Genomic DNA, 24,762 nt, shown 5'->3' with positions numbered 1-24,762 from the left:
GTTTATTATCATATATTTTTATTTGTAAAAGTAATATAAACACAACACATTTTATATGATCACATTTTTAAACACAACACATTGAATTATTGAACAATTACATTTTCTTTTCTTTAGTAACCCTACACATTCGGAACAATTATAGTTTTAAGCAGTGTATTGGTAGTTAGTTAACATGCTACCTAACTGATCAACAATTATAGGTACAGGCTAATAACAAGGTATGTATGCTATCTTATTGAACTAGCAACTTAACTCAAATAATGATGTATGCGCTAGGCATCTCTCTCCAGGTTGTTGTGCTGCTTGGCTGGCTAGCTGCTCAATGGTTTACTCCAGATTTTGCCACTGTTCTCGCACACACTGCAGTACACACTGCCACCATCAGCTGTGTGTCTCCGCCAGTTCCAGAAAGTCCACTCCTTGCATACGTACTGTAAATATGATGAATCATAGATTGGCAAGGAAATCCTCTTCATCTTCAATGTCCAACTGCAATGTCACGGAGCTGGAACCAGCAGTAGAGAATGGAGTGGCCTTAATGCAACCGCTGTGTCAGGTTTTTAAAAAAAAACTTTATGGAAAAAGCATAATCTGAGTACGGCGCTCACAGCCCAATCCAGCCAAAGAAATATCTGCCGTGTTGGATTCAGCAGAAGTTAGAAATAACATTATAAATATTCACCTACCTTTGATGATCTTCATCAGAATGCACTCCCAGGAATCCCAGTTCGACAATAAATTACTGATTTGTTCCATAAAGTTCCATAAAGTCCATAATTTATGTCCAAATAGCCACTTGTTGTTAGCATGTTCAGCCAAGTAATCCATCTTCATAAGGCGTGAGCACTACGTCCAGACAAAAACTTGAAAGGTTCCGTTACAGGTCGTAAAAACAAGTCAAACGATGTATGAAATCAATCTTTAGGATGTTTTTAACATAAATCATCAATAAGGTTCCAACCGGAGAATTCCATTGTCTGAAGAAAAGCACTGGAACGAGAGCTAACTCTGTCTGGACCGCGCGTCACCAGCCTGAGACACTCTGCCAGACCCATGACTCATTCAGCTCCCATTCCCCCCTCCTTTATAGCAGAAGCCTGAAACAGGTTTCTAAAGACAGTTGACTAGTGGAAGCCTTAGGAAGTGCAACTTGACCCCATAGGCACTGTGTATTCGGTAGGCCAAGCTTTGAAAAACTACAAACCTCAGATTTCCCACTTCCTGGTTGGATTTTTCTCAGGTTTTCGCCTGCCATGCGAGTTCTGTTATACTCGCAGACATCATTCAAACAGTTTTAGAAACTTCAGAGTGTTTTCTATCCAATACTAATAATAATATGCATATATTAGCATCTGGGACAGAGTAGGAGGCAGTTCACTCTGGGCACGCTATTCATCCAAAAGTGAAAATGCTGCCCCCTATCCCAAAAAGGTGTATGCTGCTGTGGTGCCAAACTGCTGTAGAACTTCACTTGGTAGTTTATAATGGTAATAGGTATCACCAGCCAACTTCAGTCCATACCGAACCAGGAGTATGGAGTGGAGAGTGTGCAGTGACATTCTATTTCTTAACTTTGACTTGACCACACTCATTTGGCTGAACAGCCGTTCAACCTCTGCATTTGAGTGTGGCAAGGAGAGGGCAGCGAGTGCAGCTTTGCACAGTTCTTCAAATGGATTTGACCCGGAAGATTCCGTCTAGTCACTGACTTCACTCCAAAACTCAACTGTATTTTCAGTTGAGTCCCACCTAAACAGATGGATGTTTCTCCATTGGGAAACAATTGTATCAATTGTTTGGGGCTGGTATCCCAGTAGCCTTTATTGTGCTTTAGCGTTTCCTTAACACTGAACAAGGCCATGTTTCGCAAGGCTTCACAATTGTATGGGAGCCTTGCTTGCAGCTCCTTGCTTAAAGCAACAATGTAGTTGATGCACTGTCTCCGAATGACCTTTTTGTCCTCTGGCGCAAGACTGAGTTGGTACACCGTGCTCTCGAAAAGGTACCGAAGGTAGGTGATGGACTGAGATGTCCATCAAGGGCATCCTTCAGGGCATCAATTTTTGCCATAGGGTTGACTACTCTGCTGCAAATTGATGTTAAGAGGTGTACCAGATTGTCCAAAAGCTTGACAGGATCTGTTTGCTCTCCCTCAAATGACTTCACTGCAACTTGTACGTCGGACAGGATTGATTTAAAAAATGTCAGGTAGACATAGTTGGTCATGTCCATGTCCATGGCGTGGAGCACATCCACAATGTAGCAATGCTCACTGGCCTTGGTCAACTCAAAGTGGAGTTCAGTTCTTCCCACTGGCTCAATATACGAGTTACCGCAGGCAACAATCGATAGCCAACGTGTGGCACACACTTTGGTGATCTGCAGGGGTTTCTGGACACAATTAATGGTGGCATACACTGCTTTGTACGCCTCGCGCCATTTTGGGGAAATGGAAAACCAGTTGTGGGTTTCCCTGATTAAGTACACAACACTCCTAGGGATGGTTTCTTTGGATGCTGCACAGACAGCCAATTGTAAAGACTGGCACACACAGCGGATGAGTACCAAATTGGGCAATGCACATTCTTCCTTTAAAATCATGTGCACCCCGTTGTGCACCCCAGTTATCACGGACGCATTATCGATGCCAATACCCTAAAGATTCTCTTGTTTTAAGTTTACACTTCTCAAGAAACTCAACTACCGCCTTTGCTATTGATCTGGCATCGCCCCTCTCCAATTCAACCAGCCCGAGAAATGTGGACACAACAGTTATTTTTTTAGCACTGAAATACCAAATCACCACACCCAGGTATTTCGAGACACTGACATCAGTGGACTCATCCAAAAAGAGACTGAACTTCTCATCCCCCACATCTGATGTTACCCTTTTGAGAAAATAAGGAGCCAGTACTCCCCTAATAATTTCTGTGCACTTGGTACTGTGCATTTGGAAGTTTGTTGCTGCCACAGAATCTGAAAGGGCAGCTTTGCAAGCCATACCTAAATGGTCGCATGCTAGCAAAGAAACAATGCTCTACAGTGGCCATTGCCATAGTAGCTTCTGTGCTTTTGCAGTTATCCATTTTTTAACCAACTGTGGTAATGTAGACTGCCTTGTACGGTTTTGATTTATTTATATGCTTTGCTGTAGAACAATGTTTTTTTGATGTCAGTACGCACAGTATGCCCGACAATCATCCCCAATTACTGGCTTCAGCCACCCTTTAAATTCAGGTACAGACTCCCACTCCTTTCTGTACTTCTGGCTGTACAATTTTGATTGAGACATGTTGATTGATGTTGTAAGTTCTGTTCAAGATCAAATGCATACTACTGCTGCTGCAGTCAGCCAACAACGATTTTCAATTTGCTGAAATTGCTACTGGCCTGCTGCTGCCTGTGCACGAGCGGAGCGCCTGCTACGTCACTTGCAATGCACTTTTGCAGCTAGGCACGTGTGTTGTGACTGAGTGTGTGACAGAGAAAATCGTTTTTGTGTCATTTAGAGGGAAAATGCGTGCATTTTAGCGTTTGAGTCACTTTTCAAAAGTTGCTAAAAGTTCCAAATACATTTTTAAAAGTAGATCAATTTGTTGCTAGGTGCTGTTCGAAAAAAAGTTGCCAGGGTACTCTGAAAAGTTGCTAAATCTAGCAACACAATTGCTAAATTGGCATCACTGCTCGGCTGCTAAGTGTGTGACTGTGAGTGAGTTGGCTCGGCCCTCCCTCACGCATCTTTGGTTCATTGGTTGACACTGCGTGTCTGATAGACAGGAACAACAGTTGAGGCTGTTAGTCTGAGCAGACAGTCAGAACGAATGTGTGTGGATTGAGCCTTTAGGCATATACTATTTTATTAATTTTTTCGTTATTTGAATTGGTTAATTCTATTTATTTACATATTTTGATTATTTTTTTATATTTTTTATAAATAGATTCGGCTCTTCTGATATGCGAGCCTGCTCCTACTCGTTCGCGAACAACCCATCACTACGGGGTAGGAACTAAAGTGTTGTGAAGTGTTTCCTTTGGGACCATATAAGCGGTGGCTACATTGCAAGGTTCTCTCTTAGCTACTTAATGTAGCTCAAATATTCTTGCTTTGCATACTCCTCGTTGATTTAGAAGATACTGTTTGTTGCACATACAACATGCTGATTTAGGTTTACACCATCACTGGTTATGATCAGGCTGTATTAGCTTGCTACGATTGCTCTTACTCAGTACATGTATTAGCATTCGCGGCTAACAATTAGCGTCTCACAAGATTTAGGGCAACTTGATAAGAAAATAAACTGTTTGCTGATGTAAGAAACACAAACTAATAGTGTAATTATAGAACGCTAGTGGATTTATATTAAGAAGCAAATTGGAAACAGCATTGTTGTCATCAACATTGTTGCATGTGCTGCATTGACCATGCAGACTGAAAGCAAGTGTCTCGTGATTGAGGAACATTAAATGCGCTCCTTGAGTGACGGGGGTGGTGACAAGGTCTGTGGAAAGTTTCACCGAGAGAAAGAGCGGAGAGAGATGACTCCAGTAGAGAAGTAAACTATAAAAATTGACATTGCACATGCCTTATCACATTTAACAAACCAAACATTCAAATACTTGCTTAGAAGGTAAAGTAAAAACCCAAATCGGTCCCTGCTTCAATACCAGTATATCATAAAATATGGTATCCCGCCCAGCCCTACCTGGACCCACTCCGATATGCATAACGCCACAACAGATATTCAGATGATGCCATCTCTATTGCAATCTCCCACCTGAACAATGTAAAACCAAGTAAGTAGACTGTTCATTGCTACAACCCAGCACTCAACACCATAGTCCCCTCCACGCTCGTCACCAACCTCAAGACCCTGGAACTGAACTCTTCACTCTGCACCTAGATCCTGGCTAAGATTTGGCATGGGCCCTCAGATCCTCAAAGTTCTAAAACGGAACCATTGAGAGCAGCTTGACTGGCTGCATCACTGCTTGGTGTGGCAACTGATCGACATCTGATTGCAAGGTGCAACAGAAGGTAGTGTGCAGTGGTGTAAAGTACTTAAGTAAAAATACTTTTAAGTACTACTTAAGTTGTTTTTTGGGGGTATCTGTACTTTACTTTACTATTTATATTTTTGACAACTTTTACTTATACTCCACTACATTCCTAAAGAAAAGAATGTGCTTTTTACTCCTTACATTTTCTCTGACACCCAAAAGTACTCGTTACATTTTGAATGCTTAGCAAGACATTCACGCACTTGTCAAGAAAACATGCCTGGTCACCCCTACTGCCTCTGATCTGGCAGACTCACTAAACACACATTTGGTTGTAAATTATGTCTGAGTGTTGAACTGTGCCCCTGGCTATCCATACATTTAAAAAAATATATATATATATTGTCCTCTGTTTTGCTTAATGTAACAAATGTTTAATTATTTATACATTTACTTTTGATACATTTACATTTACAACCAAAAACGTTTAGAATTTTACTCAAGTAGTATTTTACTGGGTGACTTTTACTTGAGCAATTTTCTTTTAAGGTATTTTTACTTAAGTATGACAATTGGGTACTTTTTCCACCACTGGTTGTGTGTACTGTGCATGCACTACATCATTGGGGCCGAGCTCCCTGCCATCCAGGACCTCTATACCAGGCGGTGTAAGAGGAAGGCCCCAAAAATTGTCAAACTCCAGCCACCCAAGACATAGACTGTTCTTTCTGCTACTGCAAGGCAAAGCGGTACCAGTGCAGTTTTGTTTTGATATATTCACTATTATTCTCCAATGTAAAAAAAAAAACTATTAAAAAATAAAGAACAACCCTGGAATGTGTAGGTGTGTCCTACTTTCGACTGGTACTGTACATAAGGTATTTCTGTTTGCTAAAATTTCAACAAACCTGTTTTTGCTTTGTCATTATGGGCTATTGTGTGTAAATTGCTGAGGAATTTTACTTTATTTAATCCGTTTTAGAATTAGGCTGTAACGTAACAAAATATTGAAAAAGTCAAGGGGTCTGAATACTTTCCCCAGGCACTGTAAATCTCCATCAAATTCAAGCTTCTGGGAAAAACCCGCATTGGTCATGTAATGGACGAAGGGCTGCTTATTCAAACTGCGCAGCACAACGAGAAGGTACGAAGAAACAGGTATGTTATCAAGCGGTTTATCGACACCACTAAGTGCACTTATGGGCATATAGGAGTTGGCTATTAAAGTACACGACGAGAGGGAAAGTTCTGCCTACAAGGGCAACTACAAGGAGCTTGCAGCGGTAATTGCACGTTAAGATGCTTTACTTGCTGCACATATGGAACTTTCGACTTTGGTTTATGGGATGTCGAAATCAATTCAGAATGATTTGATAACTTCCATCGCATCATCCGATTAAAGAGGTTGACGGAGCGCATTTTTTCGGGCGCTCACGTAGGCTTTCCACTTTCCTTCTGAATTTATTTCGCAAACGTGATAACACATCACACCGGACAGACACAAGCAAAAACTCATTACTAAAATGTTGCAGCAGCCTAGGCCACACCTAAACATCGGATATCTGACTTGCTGAATGAAAACGAGACAATTTTTCATTCTGATCAACTGTAGGCTACTAATAATAGCAGCTGCATACAGCCTATGTGCAACAAATTGGTAACGTTATGTATTTATAGTCCATTTGTGTGTCAGGAGAATATGTGAATGTGATCAAATGTTGTGTATATTAAAACTTGGGCTGACTAGGCGTTTAATATCCAACATGATTAACTGGAATGAATCAGTCAACAAAATAGTGAAGACAGTACATTTGTTATTAGGCCTACAGTTGCATAGGCCTGTGTGATGCAAACATGCATAAAAGCAAGCTCAGCCCAGGGAGTTCTATCTTCTATCAGTTGTTGTCTCTGTCTGGGTAGAGGAAACCCCCCTGTTAGTCTAGTCTAAATATAATTCATATGAACAAGTATAAAGTTGCTGCAGTTTGACAGCATTTTCACACCTCTAGGTCAGCAGTTTTTTTTTCAGGGTTAAAAAACAACAACATTTGACCTGATTAGGAAAAACTGGTCCCATCATAGCCTGTATAAAACCTTTTTACAACTGATTAATCACTGTCATACCTCGTAGGGTCCAGAGTTTTCCTGGTTAGGTTAACATATAAGGAAAAACTCCAGGCCCTAGGAGGTTTAAATTGCCCCACCACTCTGGGAGCTATGGTGCCACCAGTCTGCTTGCAGTTGTCAGTTATCATCAGCTATGTGGATGATCAGGGCTTTATTCAGGAACGTTTCTTGAGCTACTTTGATGTGTCAAGTGGGAGAGATGCGCAGTCTGTGTTTGACCTTGGTGAATTCTGAGATGTCTGAGTTTAACTTCATGGAGAAACTTGTTGTCCTAACCTACGATGGCGCAGTTGTAATGGAATGTCTCTGCTGTTTGTATTTACAGCTAAGTCCCCTCCTGTTCCCTGATTACGAGGTGACGTCCACTCCACTACCATTGTTATCTCTCTCCTGACATGAACTGAAGCCACGTCTCATGTGCCCTCTCATCCACTGGCACATTGAATGTTTCCCCTCCAAGCACTGTGAGCACCCCAATCAATTTTCTCTCACTAATGTATGTAGAGTCAATCACGTACACAAACACATTATTACACTGTGTAGTGTATTGTGTTATTGTTTTTTTGTCTTCCCAGGACCCGTAAGTAAGCATTTTACTGTTAGCCTACACCGGATGTTTACAAAGCATGTGACAAATAAAATGTCATTTAATTGGATTATTTTAACTACTGTCTCTCGCTTTTGTCTCCTGTCCACTTCCTTTTTCTAGTAATTCAACTATTCAGTACTATTTCTCTTTCGATCTATGTCTCTGTTGGTTTCTCTTCTGAAAATGGACACCACCACACAAATGCAGCTGAGTTGAGTTGAGACAATCGTGGTTTGGTGGTCCATAACGATGACATCTAGTTGAGAGCAGTAGATAGCGCATGGTACATCGAATCCGGTGTCTATCTCCCCCTGCTGGTGGTAAGTGGTTAATGCAACTTAATTGTCAAGCTGAGGTGTCACCTTCCCAATCTTTTGATATGCTTTTTAAGATGCACTCTCCTGGAAGCATGTACAAATCCTGATACATCTATGTCTGGTGAACAGATAGCATAAATTAACATATTTTCACCTTTTATGATGATTACATTAGCCAACCGTTACCCACCCTCAAGGTCTGTGTTCATTGCTTTGAGTTAACATATGTACCATTACATTGCCTCTGTAAATGCTGATTTCAGTTTTTAAAGTCTGCGTCATATTCTGCTGAAGGCGGCATCTTTTGTTATGGTAAACTTGACCATAGATGATTGTCGGTAGCTCCTTCCTTTTTGTTAATTTTCCTAGTGTCCAAAGTTTGGGAGGAAGCAGTGATGAAAAAAGTACCCAATTTTCATACTTGAGTAAAAGTAAAGATCCCTTAATAGAAAATGACTCAAGCGAAAGTAAAAGTCTCCCAGTAAAATTTCACTTGAGTAAAAGTCTTAAACTATTTAGTTTAAAATATACTTGTATCAAAAGTAAATGTAATTGCTCAAATATACTTAAGTATCAAAAGTAAAAGTATAAATCATTTCAAATTCCTTATATTAAGCAAACCAGATGGCACCATTTTCCATTTTTTTTTTATTTACAGATTTACAAATGTACAAATCTACAGCCAGGGGCACACTCCAACATTCAGACATCATTTACAAACAAAGAATGTGTGTTTAGTGAGTCCACCAGATCAGAGGCAGTAGGGATGACCATGGTGTTCTGTTGATAAGTGCATTAATTGGACCATTTTCCTGTCCTGCTAGGCATTCAAAATTCAAAAGAGTACTTTTGTATGGAGTAAAAAGTACAATATTTTCTAAAGGAATGTAGTGAAGTAAAAGTACAAGTTGTCAAAAATATAGATAGTAAATTACAGAAACCCCAAAAAACAACTTATGTCGTACTTTAAAGTGTTTTTACTTAAGTACTTTACACCACTGGGAGGAAGAAGCGTTTGAGCTAATGAAAATAAGAAACATTCTATTGAGGCTTTCAATAATAAAACTAAGATCATTTGACTTTAAAATGCGTGCGTGCACGTACGTGTGTGAGCGCGTGTGTGTGTGATTACGGATGCTTGTCTGCATGCATGTGCTTTCTCTAGTAGAAGGAATGCAGTCTAGGCTCCTTTTTGTACACCGTGACATCACAAATGAAATATGTTCTACCTTTACCCAAGGATGCAAACAAAAACAGTTACACAAGGTGGTGGGTGGGACACACACACACACACACACACACACACCTTACATATTAAACACATTCTTCCCATAAGGAAGCTCTTGTTTTTATGACAAAGCACTTTCTATAAATACTGTGGGCTCTCAAAGGCATATTGAGTAAGATATCGAAAGTTCGTCAACTGTGTTGACACGGCGCCATTCTATTTGTTTCCCTAAGGACGGTTCATTTCACTAACATTTATTTGAGTTTGAAAATTATTTAAACTCAATATAATGTCTACATATTGGTACTGGATTAACTGCTATGTATTTGGAACGACTCTACATCACACGAGTGATATACAGGCAGACAGACTTTTTCAACCGGAGGTCCTGCGAAAAAGATCTGCCACATAAATAAAAATGTGTCTGTCTGAGAGGACGCCATTTTGGTCCCTGGCTCTGATTGCCCAGCTGGTGTCACCTGAGCCGGAATGGAGCAGGCCACACGGTGTGAATCAATCTTTGTCTCTCCTTGGCTACCTTGAAACCGGTCTGGCGGGTGGGAAAGTAGCGCACTGGGACACACCAATTTCAGTGAAGAGGAGATGAGAGAGGGAGGGGTTGGATGGGGGGGAGGGGGCAGTCCCACCTGTGTGGCCTGGGTGGAGGGGTTCAGGGACAGACAGCGAGAGGAAAGAAGGAGTGTCAAATGTGGCGTCAGCATGCTCTGATCACTGTTCTGGGACTGTTTGAGTGGCCCTGTGAAAAGCCTCTCCTACCAGGTCTCACCTCCACTCTCCTCACTGCTCCCCCAGCGTCCGATGGCAAAGCATGACCCTGTAAGTTCTTCCTTTATCCTCTCCTCCTTGTTCTCTGCTTCTCTACCTGTTTCCCCTGGGCTGACTTCTGTCACCAGCTTCCAAAGCAAGACACTTGTCTTTCTCACACACTGACCATGCTGTACTCGTGCTCTCACTTTCCCTCTGTCGGGGTGGGTCATTTGACTAGAAGTACTTTTTGCCACGTCATGGACAGATTGCAGGATATGTGAACCAGTTTGTGTTGATATGTTTACCAGGAGACCGAGGCACAGGGTCAAGCTGGTGTGTAGCTGGAGCCCCGTATGATCTCATTGCGGTGGCCTCTGTCTCCGGTCTCTATACCGTGTTGCTTCGCATGGAGTGTTGAAATTATGTTGAATACTCCCATGCGGAAAATATTGTGTTGAAAAGCCGGGGTTCTTCATCGAAATGGATAGTGGTTTTATGTCTCAAACCAGTCTTATTCACCCAGTTTGTGGTACCAAAATACGGGGGCAGATTGTGAACTAAGGCTTTTGGTGGAAATGAGGCCAATAGGGCCACTCTACCCTGCTACTGTTGTGTTCCGTCTGTGACAGAGAGGATTTATCTGTCTCGATTAATGAATCAACAATCAATGTGGGCTACCTACACATCTGCTATTGAGCTCAAAGGTACTCTTTGGAATTGAAGTTCAAAGTTACAGTATTTAACAACTTCATTGTTTAGAAGTACGGTCTTCCCTTTGAAATGTAACTAAAACCTGGAACAATGTCTATTGACCTATGTCGATTCAGTTGGGAATTCAGGCAAGCCGGCTCTTCCACCAACTGAATATCCACTTGGGGCAGCATTCTGGTTCGTTTGTGTTGGAGTCTGGTGCCTATGGTCATGAAACTTGAGCTGTTTACCAAAGAGAAAGTTGAGGTTATAAACTGGTATCATTACTGACTGAGCCCTGGAGTCTTCTCTCTGTCACCGAGACAGACAACAGTAAGTCCCATCTTTGTTTTTGTGTTGTGCTCTTCATCCTCAACCAGACAGACACTTCAATATGATCCACGTCTGCTGTAGACCTATAGGCTCTAATGATCCTTGTGATCATTCACTACAGCCTAGGCCCTCTGAAATCAAAACTCCACCTAAGAATCTTGCAATGTTGTGTAAATCTCCACCAATCCATAGCACATCCACTGTAGGTGTAGAGCAGAGCACACTGCTCATCTGTTGTGGTGTTGGGTACTAACTTCTTGAACTCGAAATGGGGAAATAGCCTTATTCATGTGACCATGGAAGAACTGAGGGTATGGAAATCTACTGGGTGAGAAAGGGGAGTGCAGGAAGAACATGTTATTGTTGCGTCTCAGGTGTCCTAAGGGGAGGAGAAGGGCCACAGTCTGGTTGCAGTCAACAGATAAGGCAGGACGGCCGTGATTTGGGGAGGAGTGAGGAATTTAGGCAGAGGTCAGGTCAGATGAAGTGAGAGAACAGGAATCACTAAAGTCCTGTCTAGCAACAGAGATGTATTGGCTGTCCAGATGTGCGAGGAGGAGACTCCGTATGGGACGAAGGTATAAATATGTGCTCGTGTAAACATGTCTTTGTCTTCGCAGCTGTTTGACCCGGTGGGTGAATACACTTGGTTTGAGCTTTATCTAGTTGTTTAGTTTTTATTCTGTTTATTTAGAACCTAACGGTGGGAATCAGTGTGGGGGGTAATTTGTGTGTGTGCCTGAATGTTGTACAGGAAGCCGATTCTTTCCATGTCGGTCATTGCAACATAAATATTGCCATGTGCAGATCAGCCAAAGTCCCAACATCAGAACGAGTTCGGGAAGTTAAAAGCAATGTCATCCCTACAAGGAAACAACATGACTGGAATTCACCCCCCCCCCCCCCCCCCCACACACACACACACACACACACACACAGTGTAAAGTGAAAAGGTGTCCGTTTAGCGGCAAGGAAAAGAGAAAAGAGAGACAGAACTCAAAGGCAATATTGAACCCTGGCTGTCTGTCCAGCCCCAGGGGGGGGGGGGGGGGGGAGCACACTATCACACTGACTGACCTGCACCTGTGTTTGAAGTGGGTCACAAATCACCTGCGTGTGTGATACAACCTGGCAGCAGCCAGCCAGGGATAGGGACAGGGACAGGGGGTCGACCACAACTTCCTTTTGGAATTTGCTGTTCTGTTGTCTCCATGGCAGCCACCTTTCTTCTCGGTGGCAACAACAGAGACTCCTGGGAGGGGGACAATGTGAGCTTGTCCTTGGCAACGTTGATTAGCTCTATTGTCTGAGATGCTTGATAGCGCTATGGGGAGCAGATGAATATAAAGCAGAAATGAGAGCACGATAAAGAGTGGAGGAAATGAATAAGGGGCCAATTGGGAAGCTCGGCACATTGTTGCCTAGAGACATGGCACCTTCCATTGTGCTCGAGTTGGTTATTCAGGTGTTGGGATCTCAAACTTGCTCCATGAGGATGATATGATTATGGCCGACAATGAGTGATATCTAACCTGTACATACTAGAATGTGGTTGTTTTTCACCTGCCGTCAACCATCTGTAAGCCCTGTTCGCAATCAGCATGTGTCCTCTAGGCAGCACTCCATACCCTGTTTATGGATGAATCGGGGTTCCTGCATGGAAGTTGTTTTACTGGGGATTATTAAAGGCTCAATGCAGCCGCAAATTTTTTTTTTATCTCAATATCAAATCATTTCTGGCAAACAAATCAGTGCCTTTCTGTAATAGTTTTCCATTCAATTAGTAAAAAAGAAACAAAAAAACTTTCTCAAAAAATCATTTTGCTAAGATTGTCTAGGAGTGAACTGAGTGGAGCGGAGAAAACTGAAAACTAGCTGTTATTGGCAGAATGGTTTTGAACTCTGTTATTGGTCTGTTAAATGTCCAATCTACATTTTTATCTCAATATCAACTCATTTCTGGCTAATAATTAAGTACCTTACTGTGATTGTTCTCAATTAAAATAGCTTTTTAGCAAAGAGCAATTTCTCAAGCAAGAATTTTCCTAAGCTGTTATTGGTAGAGAGGTTTGTTAACCCTCTTTCTTATTGGTCTATTAACTAATTTACCACCTAGTGATGTCACCAGGCAGCCCAAAACACCACCCCAACAAAACAATGACATTCCAGACTCTCTTTTCCAACAGCTCTTACAATTAAAAGGGCATTATCATATTTTGTACAATTTCAAAGTATTATTATATAAAACACAGGAAAATCACGGTTTTGACTGTGCTGGGCCTTAAACCGATACCGTCTAGCGACGTCATTTTGAAGGTCCTGTGTAGATTGTATTATCAACCAGGAACTATCAGGAAATAAAACTGATCACCTTTTTTATTTTTTACACTTTTACAGTGTTAAATATATACAATATGATACAAAACACTGGGACTTTAAGTCGCCAGATGAGCTTTTTGATGCGTATATTTTTTTTGAATGACCGACTGCTTAACCTTTTGCCTTTTCCTCTGCGTTCTCCCCTGCAGAACGAGCTCCCTCCTCCATACTACTCTGTTGAGGTGCACACCCTCCCGCCCCTCCAGTCCTATGAAGAGGCAGTCTATGGAGCGGGTCCAAGGCCCACTCCTCCCAACCAGCTATACTACATCCCCCAGCACCCCCCACCAGTGGTTGCGCAACACATCTGCCAGCCCAGTATATGTGAGTCGTACTCTCTATCTAGTGCCTGACTATCCCAGTTCTGTCCCAGTCTAGTTCCCTCCATTCCTTATTTGCTTTCAGGGGACGACAATGTGTGTAAAATGATACAAGTTTCAACAGAAGTGGTAGCAATACAAAAAACATCCTTGAGAAAGAAATAGGATTTTAACTCCCGAGTTATGTGTTCTGCATTATGTGGTGTCTATACACTGAGTGCACAGAACATTAGGAGCACCTGCTCTGTCCGTGACATAGACTGACCAGGTGAGTCCAGGTGAAAGCTGTGACATCTGATTTGATTTCACTCGTTAAATCCACTTCAAATCAGTGTAGATGAAGGGGGGGAGACCGGTTAAAGAAGGATTTTTAAGCCTTGAGACAATTGAGACACAGATTGTGTATGTGTGCCATTCGGAGGGTGAATGGGCAAGACAGTAGGTGCCAGGCACACTGGGTTAAGTGTGTAAAGAAACTGCAATCCTGCTGGATTTTTTTCCACGCTCAACAGTTTCCCGTGGGTTTCAAGAATGGTCCACCACCCAAAGGACATCCAGCCAACCTGACATAACTATGGGAAGCATCGGAGTCAACATTGGCCAGTATCTCTGTGGAGCGCTTTCGACACCATGTAGAGTCCATGACCCAATGTTGAAGGCAAACGGGAGTGCGACTCAATATTAGGAAGGTGTTCTTAATTTTCTTGCACACTCAGTGTACGCTTTTGTATATGGTCTCCTGGGGAAGATACATCTGTTTTGACGTGTACGTTGTGTGTCGTTCCAGCTCTTCCTGACAACAAGAGGAAACACAAATGCTGCCAGCATAGTGCCAAGTGCTTTGGTGGCTCAGGAGGCACCGTTCTGCTGCTCCTCCTGGCCATTGCCATCTGGCTCGGAGGTAAGGCCAGGGCTGTCGTCATATTTACTCACGTTGTTGTTGCTCGTGTATATGTGTGCCTGTTTACTCATTCATTTGGAAGCTACTCTCTGATTCAGGAGGGGCCGGGTTAAATGCGGGAGACACATTTCGGTTGAATGCAATTCAGTTGTGCAACTGACTAGGTATCCCCCTCCCCTTTCCCTTTCCTTTCTGTATTTGTACAGACATTGACAGTCTTCCTCTGCTACCACTTCCTCCGTCTCTCCTCTTCACCCCACCCTTTCCCCACCCTTACCTGTTCTCCGTGCCCCCATCTCTCTCCCTCTCTCCCTCTCCCTCTCTCCCTCCCTCCCTGTGTGTAGTGCATTACGGTACCAGGTTGGCAACTACGGCTGCCATCCTCGACCACCATGACAGTGAGGATGAGAGGCACCCTGAGAAGCAGTTGAGCGTGCCCGCTCACGACACCTGCTCCAACTCCACCGTCCAATGTGACGCTCTGCGGGACTGCCAACTGGGCACGGACGAGTCCAGCTGTGGTAAGCACACTCTCACACGCACAACACAACAGACAGACATACGCGCTTGCAGGTAGGTGTACAGAGATGAAAGCCAGGTGGACAGGTAGATGTACAGAGATGAAAGCCAGGTGGACAGGTAGATGTACAGAGATGAAAGCCAGGTGGACAGGTAGATGTACAGAGATGAAAGCCAGGTGGACAGGTAGATGTACAGAGATGAAAGCCAGGTGGACAGGTAGATGTACAGAGATGAAAGCCAGGTGGACAGGTAGGTGTACAGAGATGAAAGCCAGGTGGACAGGTAGGTGTACAGAGATGAAAGCCAGGTGGACAGGTAGGTGTACAGAGATGAAAGCCAGGTGGACAGGTAGGTGTACAGAGATGAAAGACAGGTGGACAGGTAGGTGTACAGAGATGAAAGCCAGGTGGACAGGTAGATGTACAGAGATGAAAGCCAGGTGGACAGGTAGATGTACACTCGCGGTATGACAAGCAGAGAAACATAGCCCTTTTCGTATCTTGTTATTCTATCCCCTCCTCTCCCTCTCTCTCCAGTGAGGTTTGGAGCCGACGGTGCTCTTCAGGTCAGAACGTCTCAGGATGGTCGTTTTCTCCCAGTGTGTTACCAGGGATGGGACCAGAGCTACGCCAACCGAACCTGTGCCCAACTGGGCTTCAGAAAGTAAGACATCACCTTATTTCACAACAGCCATTTCATAAGCTACCTTTAGAGAGCAATCACTTTCTCTCACAGCAGCCATTTCATAAGCTACCTTTAGAGAGCAATCACTTTCTCTCACAACAACCATTTCATAAGCTACCTTTAGAGAGCAATCACTTTCTCTCACAACAGCCATTTCATAAGCTACCTTTAGAGAGCAATCACTTTCTCTCACAATAGCCTTTTTTGTATACGCTACCTCTCAAAGCAACTACTTTCTCTCACAGACATTTGCTTGGTGACGTCTAATTTCACTGCTGCCATTTTCAGTATTTACTCTCAGATTGAATCTCTGCGCTCCTCTCTCTCTCTGGGGTTGGTGTGCCTGTGGCAAATTGACTTTCTGGGAATGCTTCATGGGAGGGGAATTGATTCTCGTATTGCTTTGGCAGACAGAATCCAAATGTATTTGTGTGTGTCGACCGTGCAGGTCCTTTGCAACCAAGGCAGTGAAGTCCCAGCAGTCAATTGGGCTAACCCTGAACAACAGATCGTCTTTACCCATCCAGGGCCAGGTCAATGTCAGGTGAGAGAACCCCTCTACAAACCTTAGCACATATGTATTGACTCATTTTAGTCCCAGTAATGTTGAGGGAGTGATGGCGGCAGGGTAGCCTAGTGGTTAGAGCGTTGGACTAGTAACCAGAAGGTTGCAAGTTCAAATCCCCGAGCTGACAAGGTGCAAATTTGTCATTCTGCCCCTGAACAGGCAGCTAACACACTAGGCCGTCATTGAAAATAAGAATTTGTTCTTAACTGACTTACCTAGTATAAATAAAGATTTTAATGATTTTAATGTTAGGTCCTAAGTTCCTGACATGGTTGTGCTTGTGTTGCTGTGTAGCTCGTCCTGCCCAGACCAGAATACTGTCTCTCTGAAGTGTATTGGTATGTTCATATTTTACCAGGCAGGTCTATATCAACCTTCTATTTGAAATCTGACTTCTAGTTATAATTAGATACAAACATCTTCCCCTTTTCCAAGATTGTGGACGTCAACAGTTGTCCTCCCGGATTATAGGGGGCAGTGTTGCCAAGCTGGGCCAATGGCCCTGGCAACTCTCTCTCCACTTTGGTGGATCACACATCTGTGGAGGGATCCTGGTGTCCCCTGACTTTGTGGTGACAGCTGCCCACTGCTTCCCCAGGTCAGTGACTAGAGGACAACAATGCTCAGTTCCAAACGGATCCCTTGGTTCTAATTCTAGACACGCTATGTAGATCTGCGTTCATGACAAGTCGGAGTGAAATCCGAATTGTTTTGAACTCGCTGAGAATGCCAATTGACTAACGGCAAGCTAGCTGCTCCGACCATAAACTGAAAGTACAGCTATATTGCTCGTAAACAGTGTTAAAGGCCAAAAATGCTGTTGTCTAAGCAATTTCCTTAGTCAGAGTTTAGCATGTCCAAAAATACAAGGAGTACTCAGATGATGCTAGGGATTCTGACTTTTAATGGCTAATTAGAGGACAATTCAAATGGATACCCCCCCCCCCCCCCCCCTCTCTGAAGCTTGTATTTCCATGTTTCTGACAGGGTCATAAACGCGCCATTTGCCTCAGGAGATTGTCAGTCCTTTCACTTACACTTATCCATATAAATAACAGACTAGTAGTAAATCTGTGCAGAAACTTGCTCAGCATGACTCAAGAATAAGCAGCATGACAACCCCTCAACAACCCTCACCGTGACAACCAATCTCAACTCAATTATACACCTTATTACCATACTAATAACATCATCTGTGTCATGAGCTACAGCCTTGGTTTGAGAAGTAAATGAATATATATTTTATTGTATTTTTTCCCCGTGCCCATTGAAGGTCGTTCCACCCGGTTCTTGATGCCAGTAGGTGGCGTGTGTATGGAGGAGTGGTGTCACAAGACCAGCTTCCTCCTCCCTACCTCGTCAAGAAGATCATCGTGAATGAGAACTACAACAATGTAACCAACGACCAGGACATCGCCATACTGAAGCTGGCCTCACCAGTGGACTTCACCAGTGAGTCCGGCTCTATTCCTTCGAAAATGCTAGGGAAACGCTAGCATCAATGTTGGTACAGCACTGTAAAAATGTTTGCCCTTTTCAGCTCTAAATGTCTGGGATGCATGGTGTGTGTCATTTTTGTAACTGTGTGTTACGTATGTGTCTGAGGTCAGAATGCCCACTCTGTTAATCTAACTTAACTTTGTGTTTTTTTATTCAGATGCAGTTCAGCCTGCCTGTTTGCCAGCCTTTGACCAGACATTCCCCCATGGAACAAAATGCTGGACCTCGGGATTCGGAACAACAGATGAGGGGGCAGGTAGGAAGACAGACAAGGGAGTGAGAAATGGACTATACTAAATTAAATCATGCTTATCTAGAGTGAAACAACAGGGACAGACTGGGACCAGAATTCGGACCGGGTATTTCTCACACACCGGCCCATTTCTATCCTCAAGGCCCCCACACCAGCCCTTTTTTAAAATCATTTTCCACAAGAAACAACAACAATTTAGACAGGCCCACTGGGTTAAAAATGAACCAGCCCATCTGGCATTTCCCAGAATTGCCATATGGCCTGTCTGTCTCTGTGATATAAAGAGAGTGATGTGGAGAAAGGAGGCTACACCTGCGTCATTCATCCAATCTCAATGTCTTGTCATTGCAGAAAACACATGCTATATTCAGTAGAGCTACAGTTCGCATAGTGCAACTAGCCATAGTGTCGCTAGCTGAAGTGTGTGTGTGTTTGGAGAATGACCGGGTACTGTATGTGTCCCTTCACAGCGAAACCCTCCAAAGACCTGATGGAGGTGGCCGTTGACATCATCGACGTGCGTGTGTGTAACAGCTCCAAGGTATACTCCGGCAGTGTTTCCAACAACATGCTGTGTGCCGGAGATCTCAACGGGGGCAGGGACTCCTGTCAGGTACATGTCCACATATTGTAGTTGAATTCTTCTATTTACAGGGCTTGGGACTCATTTTGTAAACATTGCGTACGTACAAAATATACCCCACAAACATGGGTGCTGCAGTTTTACCGCAAAAGTTGGCATTTATACAAACTGAACTCGGCGTGAGAATATGCTTACCTCCACGCAAACGTCAGACCATGCCTAAACACATTTTCTAGTGCTTGAAGTATTGTATTGCAAGCAGGCAAGTAAGTATTTTGTGCAAAAAGGGGATAGGATGACGTGCAATTTAAAAAAGGAAAACAAGATGTAGCCATTTGCCACTAGTGAGAAGAGCGAAAATGTTTTGGGGGTTTTTGGAATCTAAAATAATTAGACACATCTATTCCCTATTTGATTTTATTATTATAACCATTGCAGAATAAATCCCTCACCTTGTTTTTGGGCCGTGATGCATTCACGAAGTAGCCATGTTAAAAAAAAAATACCAAGCACATCTCATTTAATTGGGCCTAGTAGCCTAGTCAATAGATAGGCTGTGTATTTCAAGTTCTGCTGTCGCCTATGCGATCCCATAGGCAGCACGTACAGTTGAATTTATCAGGCGAACAGACAGTTGAATTTAACAGGTGAACATTACAGTTGATATTTTACATTGCATCATGTATGCAACTACTGTGAGTAGCCGACTGTAATTTAAAATGTTTTGAGTCGCCCAGTCAATGTTTCAGAATTCGCAGTCCGGCATATTTAGGTTGGGGGGGGAAAGTCAATGCAAAACATTGTGGAACTAAAATGTTCTGACGGCAGGTCCACAACAATTAGCCATTGTTTTCTCTTTCAGAAACTGTCCCAGTCCTTTGCCAACACCTCCAAAAACATCGCAATTGCTCTTTCTTTTAGAAACTGTCGTGGCCCAATTCCAATAGTTCCAAGTTGTACGGAAAATAGAAGGCTTTAGTGTTACCATAAAAGTTGAATGGAGGGTGTTTTCCAGGCTGAGTTATAAATGCTTGTTCACACGCGCAGTTTTACGTCAAGTCTGATTTAGAACGGGAAACGTTCTAAATCTATTTCTAGTATGAAATTTACGCAACGGTTAGAAATGAGGCCCCTGGGGTGCTCTAGAGGTTTAAGCCGCTGCCTCTGGAGCACGTGTACAGTGTGCCGCTGTCAGCATGGGTTCCATTTTGGCCGACGACTCTTTCAGCACTCTTTCTCCGACCTTTCACCTCTTATCTCTATCCCTATCCCATTAACATACAAAACAAATATGCTTATTTTTTTCTTCTTTACAGAGCCATAGATGCAGAGTTTGTCAAACTGACCTCCGTAAGGACACCAGATGTTCCATGACAGCAAAATTCTAAATTCTTCCCAGAGTCTAACTTACTGTCTTAGAACGTTTGGTGCCAACATTACTCGTTAAAATTTGGAATTTCGTTAATCCACAGCTGTCCTCTCCTGCTACTCACCAACTCTTGTCCTCATCTTAGACGCCTTTGGGCTGAGGAAATCGTCTCTCCCTCTACTCAAATTCCCTTCTACCTCATCTGCTATCCACGACATGAAAACATACAGTATGTTGTAGCAGGTGCTTTCCACACCTTGGCCCCTCACTTCAACTGTTCATTCATCCATTCTCTCCTCTTCTCTCACAGGGAGACAGTGGTGGTCCTCTGGTGTGCCAAGCCAGTGACAACCTTTGGCAGCTGGTGGGCGTGACCAGCTGGGGCACCGGCTGTGGGCAGAGTAACAGGCCGGGAGTCTACACCAAGGTGTCCAGCCTACTGCCCTGGATCTACAGCAAGATGCAGGTGAGATGAAGAGAAACTACCTGGATTGCCTGTGTTCCATCAAACCACACCATGCAATACACACCTAATACACAGCTCACCTTCCATTGACTTACACTACTTGACCAAAAGTATGTGGACACCTGCTTGTCGAACACCTCATTCCAAAGTCATGGGCATTAATATGGAGTTTGTCCCTCCTCTGCTGCTATAAGAGCCTCCACTCTTCTGTGAAGGCTTTCTAATAGATGTTGGAACATTGCTTCGGGGACTTGCTTCCATTCAGTCACAAGCGTTAGTGAGGTCAGGCACTAATGTTGGGCGATTAGGCCTGGCTCGCAGTCGGCATTCCAATTCATCCCAAAGGTGTTTGATGGGCTAGAGGTCAGGGCTCTGTGCAGGCCAGTCAAGTTCTTCCACACCAATCTCGACAAACCATTTCTGTAAGGACCTCACGTTGTTCACGCTAGCATTGTCATGCTGAAACAGGAAAGGGCCTTCCCCAAACTGTTGCCACAAAGTTGGAAGCACAGAATAGCCCTGGAACAGTGGGTTAACTGCCTTGCTCAGGGACAAAATTACAGATTTTTACCTTGTCAGCTCAGGGATTCGATCCAGCGACCTTTTGTTTACTGGTCCAACACTTCTACCCGCCAGGCTACCTGCCGCCCCAACTAAGGGATCTAGCTCGAACTATGAAAAACAGCCCCAGACCATTTTGGTGCAGCATAATTCATCACTCCATAGAATGCGTTCCCACTGCTCCGGAGTCCAATGGCGGCGAGCTTAACACCACTCCAGCCGACTCTTGGGATTGCGCATGGTGATCTTAGTCTTGTGTGCGCCTGCTCGGCCATGGAAACCCATTTCATGACGCTCCTGACGAATAGTTATTGTGCTGACGTTGCTTCCAGAGGCAGTTTGGAACTATAGTGAGTGTTGCAACCGAGGACAGGCGATTTTACGCGCCAACGCGCTTCAGAACTCACCGGTCCCGTTCTGTGAGCTTGTGTGGCCTACCACTTCGCGGCTGAGTCGTTGTTGCTCCGAGAAGTTTCCACTTCACAGTAACAGCACTTACAGTTGACCGGGGCATCTATAGCAGTTTAGAAATTTGACGAACTGACTTGTTAGAAGGGTGGCATCCTATGACGGTGCAACGTTGAACGTCACTGAGCTCTTCAGTAAGGCCATTCTACTGCCAATGTTTGTCTATGGCTGTGTGCTCGATTATATACACCCGTCAGAAACGGGTGTGGCTGAAATAGCCAAATCCACTCATTTGAAGCGGTGTCCACATACTGTACGTTTGTATGTATAGCGTATGTTAACTCTCATTGTTCCCTCTGCAGCTGGAAAGTCCGTGATGCCACTTCCTTTCCAGCGACCTCGCCGCATCCTGTCCCTAAAGACCGCTGGCGGCCTTCTTTGTCCTTCCTCTCTGAACACCGCACCATGAAGTCCTCTCAGAATGATGCTAGATTGACAGATCAAGATGGATAGATCGATGGGTGGACAGATGAAAAGATGGCCGCTAGCTAAGGGAGTAGCAGGAAAGGCATATTGCACTTTAACACAGGACCATGGTTCTTGTGTTAATCTGTTCCTTTACTGTACCTTCTAAAATCACAAAATGCATTGTGTTTACTGTAGTTATGCCCAATGGCTGCTACACTATGTAAAATATGTGAATGTAGGCCAATCCATTCTGGGCTCTGATTCCAGTGTTGTGTTTGAATGATTAGAAATCCCATCTGTTTTTCTAATCTTACGGTAAGGATATTTACCTGAGATAGGAGGGTCTAAGATGGCTGGCCTTTCTCTTTTCTAAGTCTATGCAACCCTCATATCCACTCACGCCTCCCATCTCTCCTATGTTATATTTGTATTTTTTTTTAATCTAATATTTTGGGGGAGACTGCACGCTTATTTCTGTTTCATCTATAAGGAATGTAGAGTGCTTTGTGATTCATCTCCAGAATTGATTTAGTGTTAGTTATGTGAAACTCATAGGAAAGAAAGGAGTATAACTACTGCAAGGGACTGTACATTGTTTATAATGAGGGATAACTGAAGAAAACCAGACCTCTCGGGAAAGCAAGATGGATGGCCCTCCCTTTAGTAAAAATATATGTTTACCCGACCCTCCCTGAACGCTTGAAAAAAAAAAACAAGTGACCCTCCCCTTATACCCAAAATAATAATGAATGACTGGAGACAAGAGGTGACTTTTATTTAATACCACAACAGAGCGTGACAACGAATGAGCGCATGCTGCAGCACCGGAGACGTTTTGATTTCTATACGGGCTATTGTTAAAAAAAACAGAGGATAGTCTAAGTTTGAAACAGTGCCAAAGTTGTCTATCAACTGTAAAAACGTGTAAAAACAACAGAACCAGATACTTCAGTTGTATCTGATCAGCAATGAATTCAAGAGAAGTACATTTGAGGTATAACACAGCAGCCGCATATCATCAGGTATGGCCTATAAACACTTGTAACACGGTATTGTTGTTACGGAATAGATTTGTGTTGACTCTGGCATAGGAATATAAACTCAGCAAAAAAAAGAAACGTCCTCTCACGGTCAACTGCGTTGATTTTCAGCAAACTTAACGCGTCTAAATATTTGTATGAACATAACAAGATTCAACAACAGACAAGTTCCACAGACATGTGACAGAAATGGAATAATGTGTCCCTGAACAAAGGGGGGTCAAAATCAAAAGTAACAGTCAGTATCTGGTGTGGCCACCAGCTACATTAAGTACTGCAGTGCATTTCCTCCTCATGGAAAGCCAAATTACCCTCTCAAACCCCCTCAAATTCGAGCCCTGGTTTTAACTTAACACACCACGATCTTCACTGACACTGGGATATTTATTAAGGAGTGCATGGTGACTGAAGAAATTGGCTGACAGAATCCAAATATATTCAGAGTAGACTATAATTTTGTCTGTCAAACAGGTAGGCCTACCTCTTGTTCTTTGAATAGGAAGAAATAGGCGCCAACACAAAGCTACATTGTTGTTAGTAGCCTTAAAGTCCAATTCAAATGAAGACTGTTGAAATGAATTAGGACTTCTCGTAGCCTTTGACTCAACTCCTGAAGTGCCACCATACACAGCACAGTCATTGGTTAGGCAGAACAAAAGGGTTCAGATCCAGCTAGGTCACTGGTGATAGAAGTCAGTATTCGACATTCATCCATGTCTGAGGATGTCAGGAGATGACATGGAAACTGGACACTATGGCTAACAGTAAGCGGTGTTACCTTCAAGTAGGTAAGTATCTGCCTCTGGTGCCAAAGGTTGCATGTTCTAATCCAGCGATTAAAACGTTTTTTTTTAGATCTTTGTTTAAAGCCTATTCCAAACCTTAACCCTTACTTTAACCATTCAGGGGTTAATGCCCAACTTTTAAGATTTTGGAATAAATGCCGATATTTTAACCCTAACCTTAAAAATGTGGAGTTAGTGCCTAAACGTAACCTTAATCACTTGGAAATGTAACGTTTGGAACAACTTCACAATGTGACGTTTGAGAAGCATGGATTAACGTCTAATGGCTGATGTGAAACTGTGAGACCTTGTTGTTCCATCAGTAAGAGCAGGGCAGGCTGGGGCTCATGATTGGAAAGTCCAGTCCATTGCCATGTGTAATGCAGGGTAGCTTAGTTCTATATACACCATCCCAAGAGTGCAAAAACTCAGGAAGTACATTTTCTTAGAAATATAACTTTGTCCTGTGCTTCTCTGAGCACGCTCTTCGTCTGGCCTATAGTATAGGCTATGGATCATTTTATTGAGAACACACTAGGCACACTTGATATTGCACACCCAGCAAAGAATCAGGGATGAGGGGCATCATCGGGCAGACATTGAAATACTATAATAAGCAACTAATTCTCAAACCCTGAGCAATACCACATTTATTGTATTACAAATCACATGACCCTCCCCCGGACTAAATACAACAAATACTAAGCCCTCCCCCTGATTTAAATTGAATAAACATGACCCTCCCTCATTGTCCTCTAGGGAACAATTGTGTACATTTAGACTGCTCCCTAATGTAAATCTCTGTCTCTGTCTGTCTGTCTCATCAAACCCCGAGCAATATGATATTTAATCAATTACAAATTACACAACCCTCCCCTTGACTAAAAAAAATAAAAATACGA

At 43.2% G+C, this 24,762-nt stretch overlaps 1 protein-coding gene across 1 annotated transcript; it reads left to right on the top strand.

The window, feature by feature from the left end:
* The first annotated feature begins 9,940 nt into the window (after positions 1–9,940).
* Positions 9,941–23,190, top strand: LOC110507060 (transmembrane protease serine 13). Its single transcript, XM_036965050.1, has 13 exons — positions 9,941–10,099; positions 13,582–13,756; positions 14,540–14,653; positions 14,998–15,174; positions 15,712–15,838; positions 16,308–16,403; positions 16,722–16,765; positions 16,863–17,025; positions 17,701–17,879; positions 18,085–18,183; positions 18,651–18,793; positions 20,443–20,598; positions 21,930–23,190. The coding sequence occupies exons 1-13, from the start codon at positions 10,082–10,084 to the stop codon at positions 21,942–21,944; spliced, it is 1,506 nt and encodes a 501-aa protein (XP_036820945.1). The 5' UTR covers positions 9,941–10,081; the 3' UTR covers positions 21,945–23,190.
* Positions 23,191–24,762: the final 1,572 nt, after the last annotated feature.

The sequence above is a fragment of the Oncorhynchus mykiss genome, chromosome 27 (assembly GCF_013265735.2).
Source record: "Oncorhynchus mykiss isolate Arlee chromosome 27, USDA_OmykA_1.1, whole genome shotgun sequence".
Lineage (NCBI taxonomy): Eukaryota > Metazoa > Chordata > Actinopteri > Salmoniformes > Salmonidae > Oncorhynchus > Oncorhynchus mykiss.
This window is presented reverse-complemented; position numbering and strand designations above follow the sequence as displayed.

What these genes read in the sequence shown, in the direction of transcription:
- LOC110507060 (XM_036965050.1), top strand. An exon ending in GCCCAACTGGGCTTCAGAAA is followed by an intron (nt 15,839 to 16,307) that starts GTAAGACATCAC and finishes TCGACCGTGCAG; the next exon opens with GTCCTTTGCAACCAAGGCAG. An exon ending in CAGGGCCAGGTCAATGTCAG is followed by an intron (nt 16,404 to 16,721) that starts GTGAGAGAACCC and finishes GTTGCTGTGTAG; the next exon opens with CTCGTCCTGCCCAGACCAGA.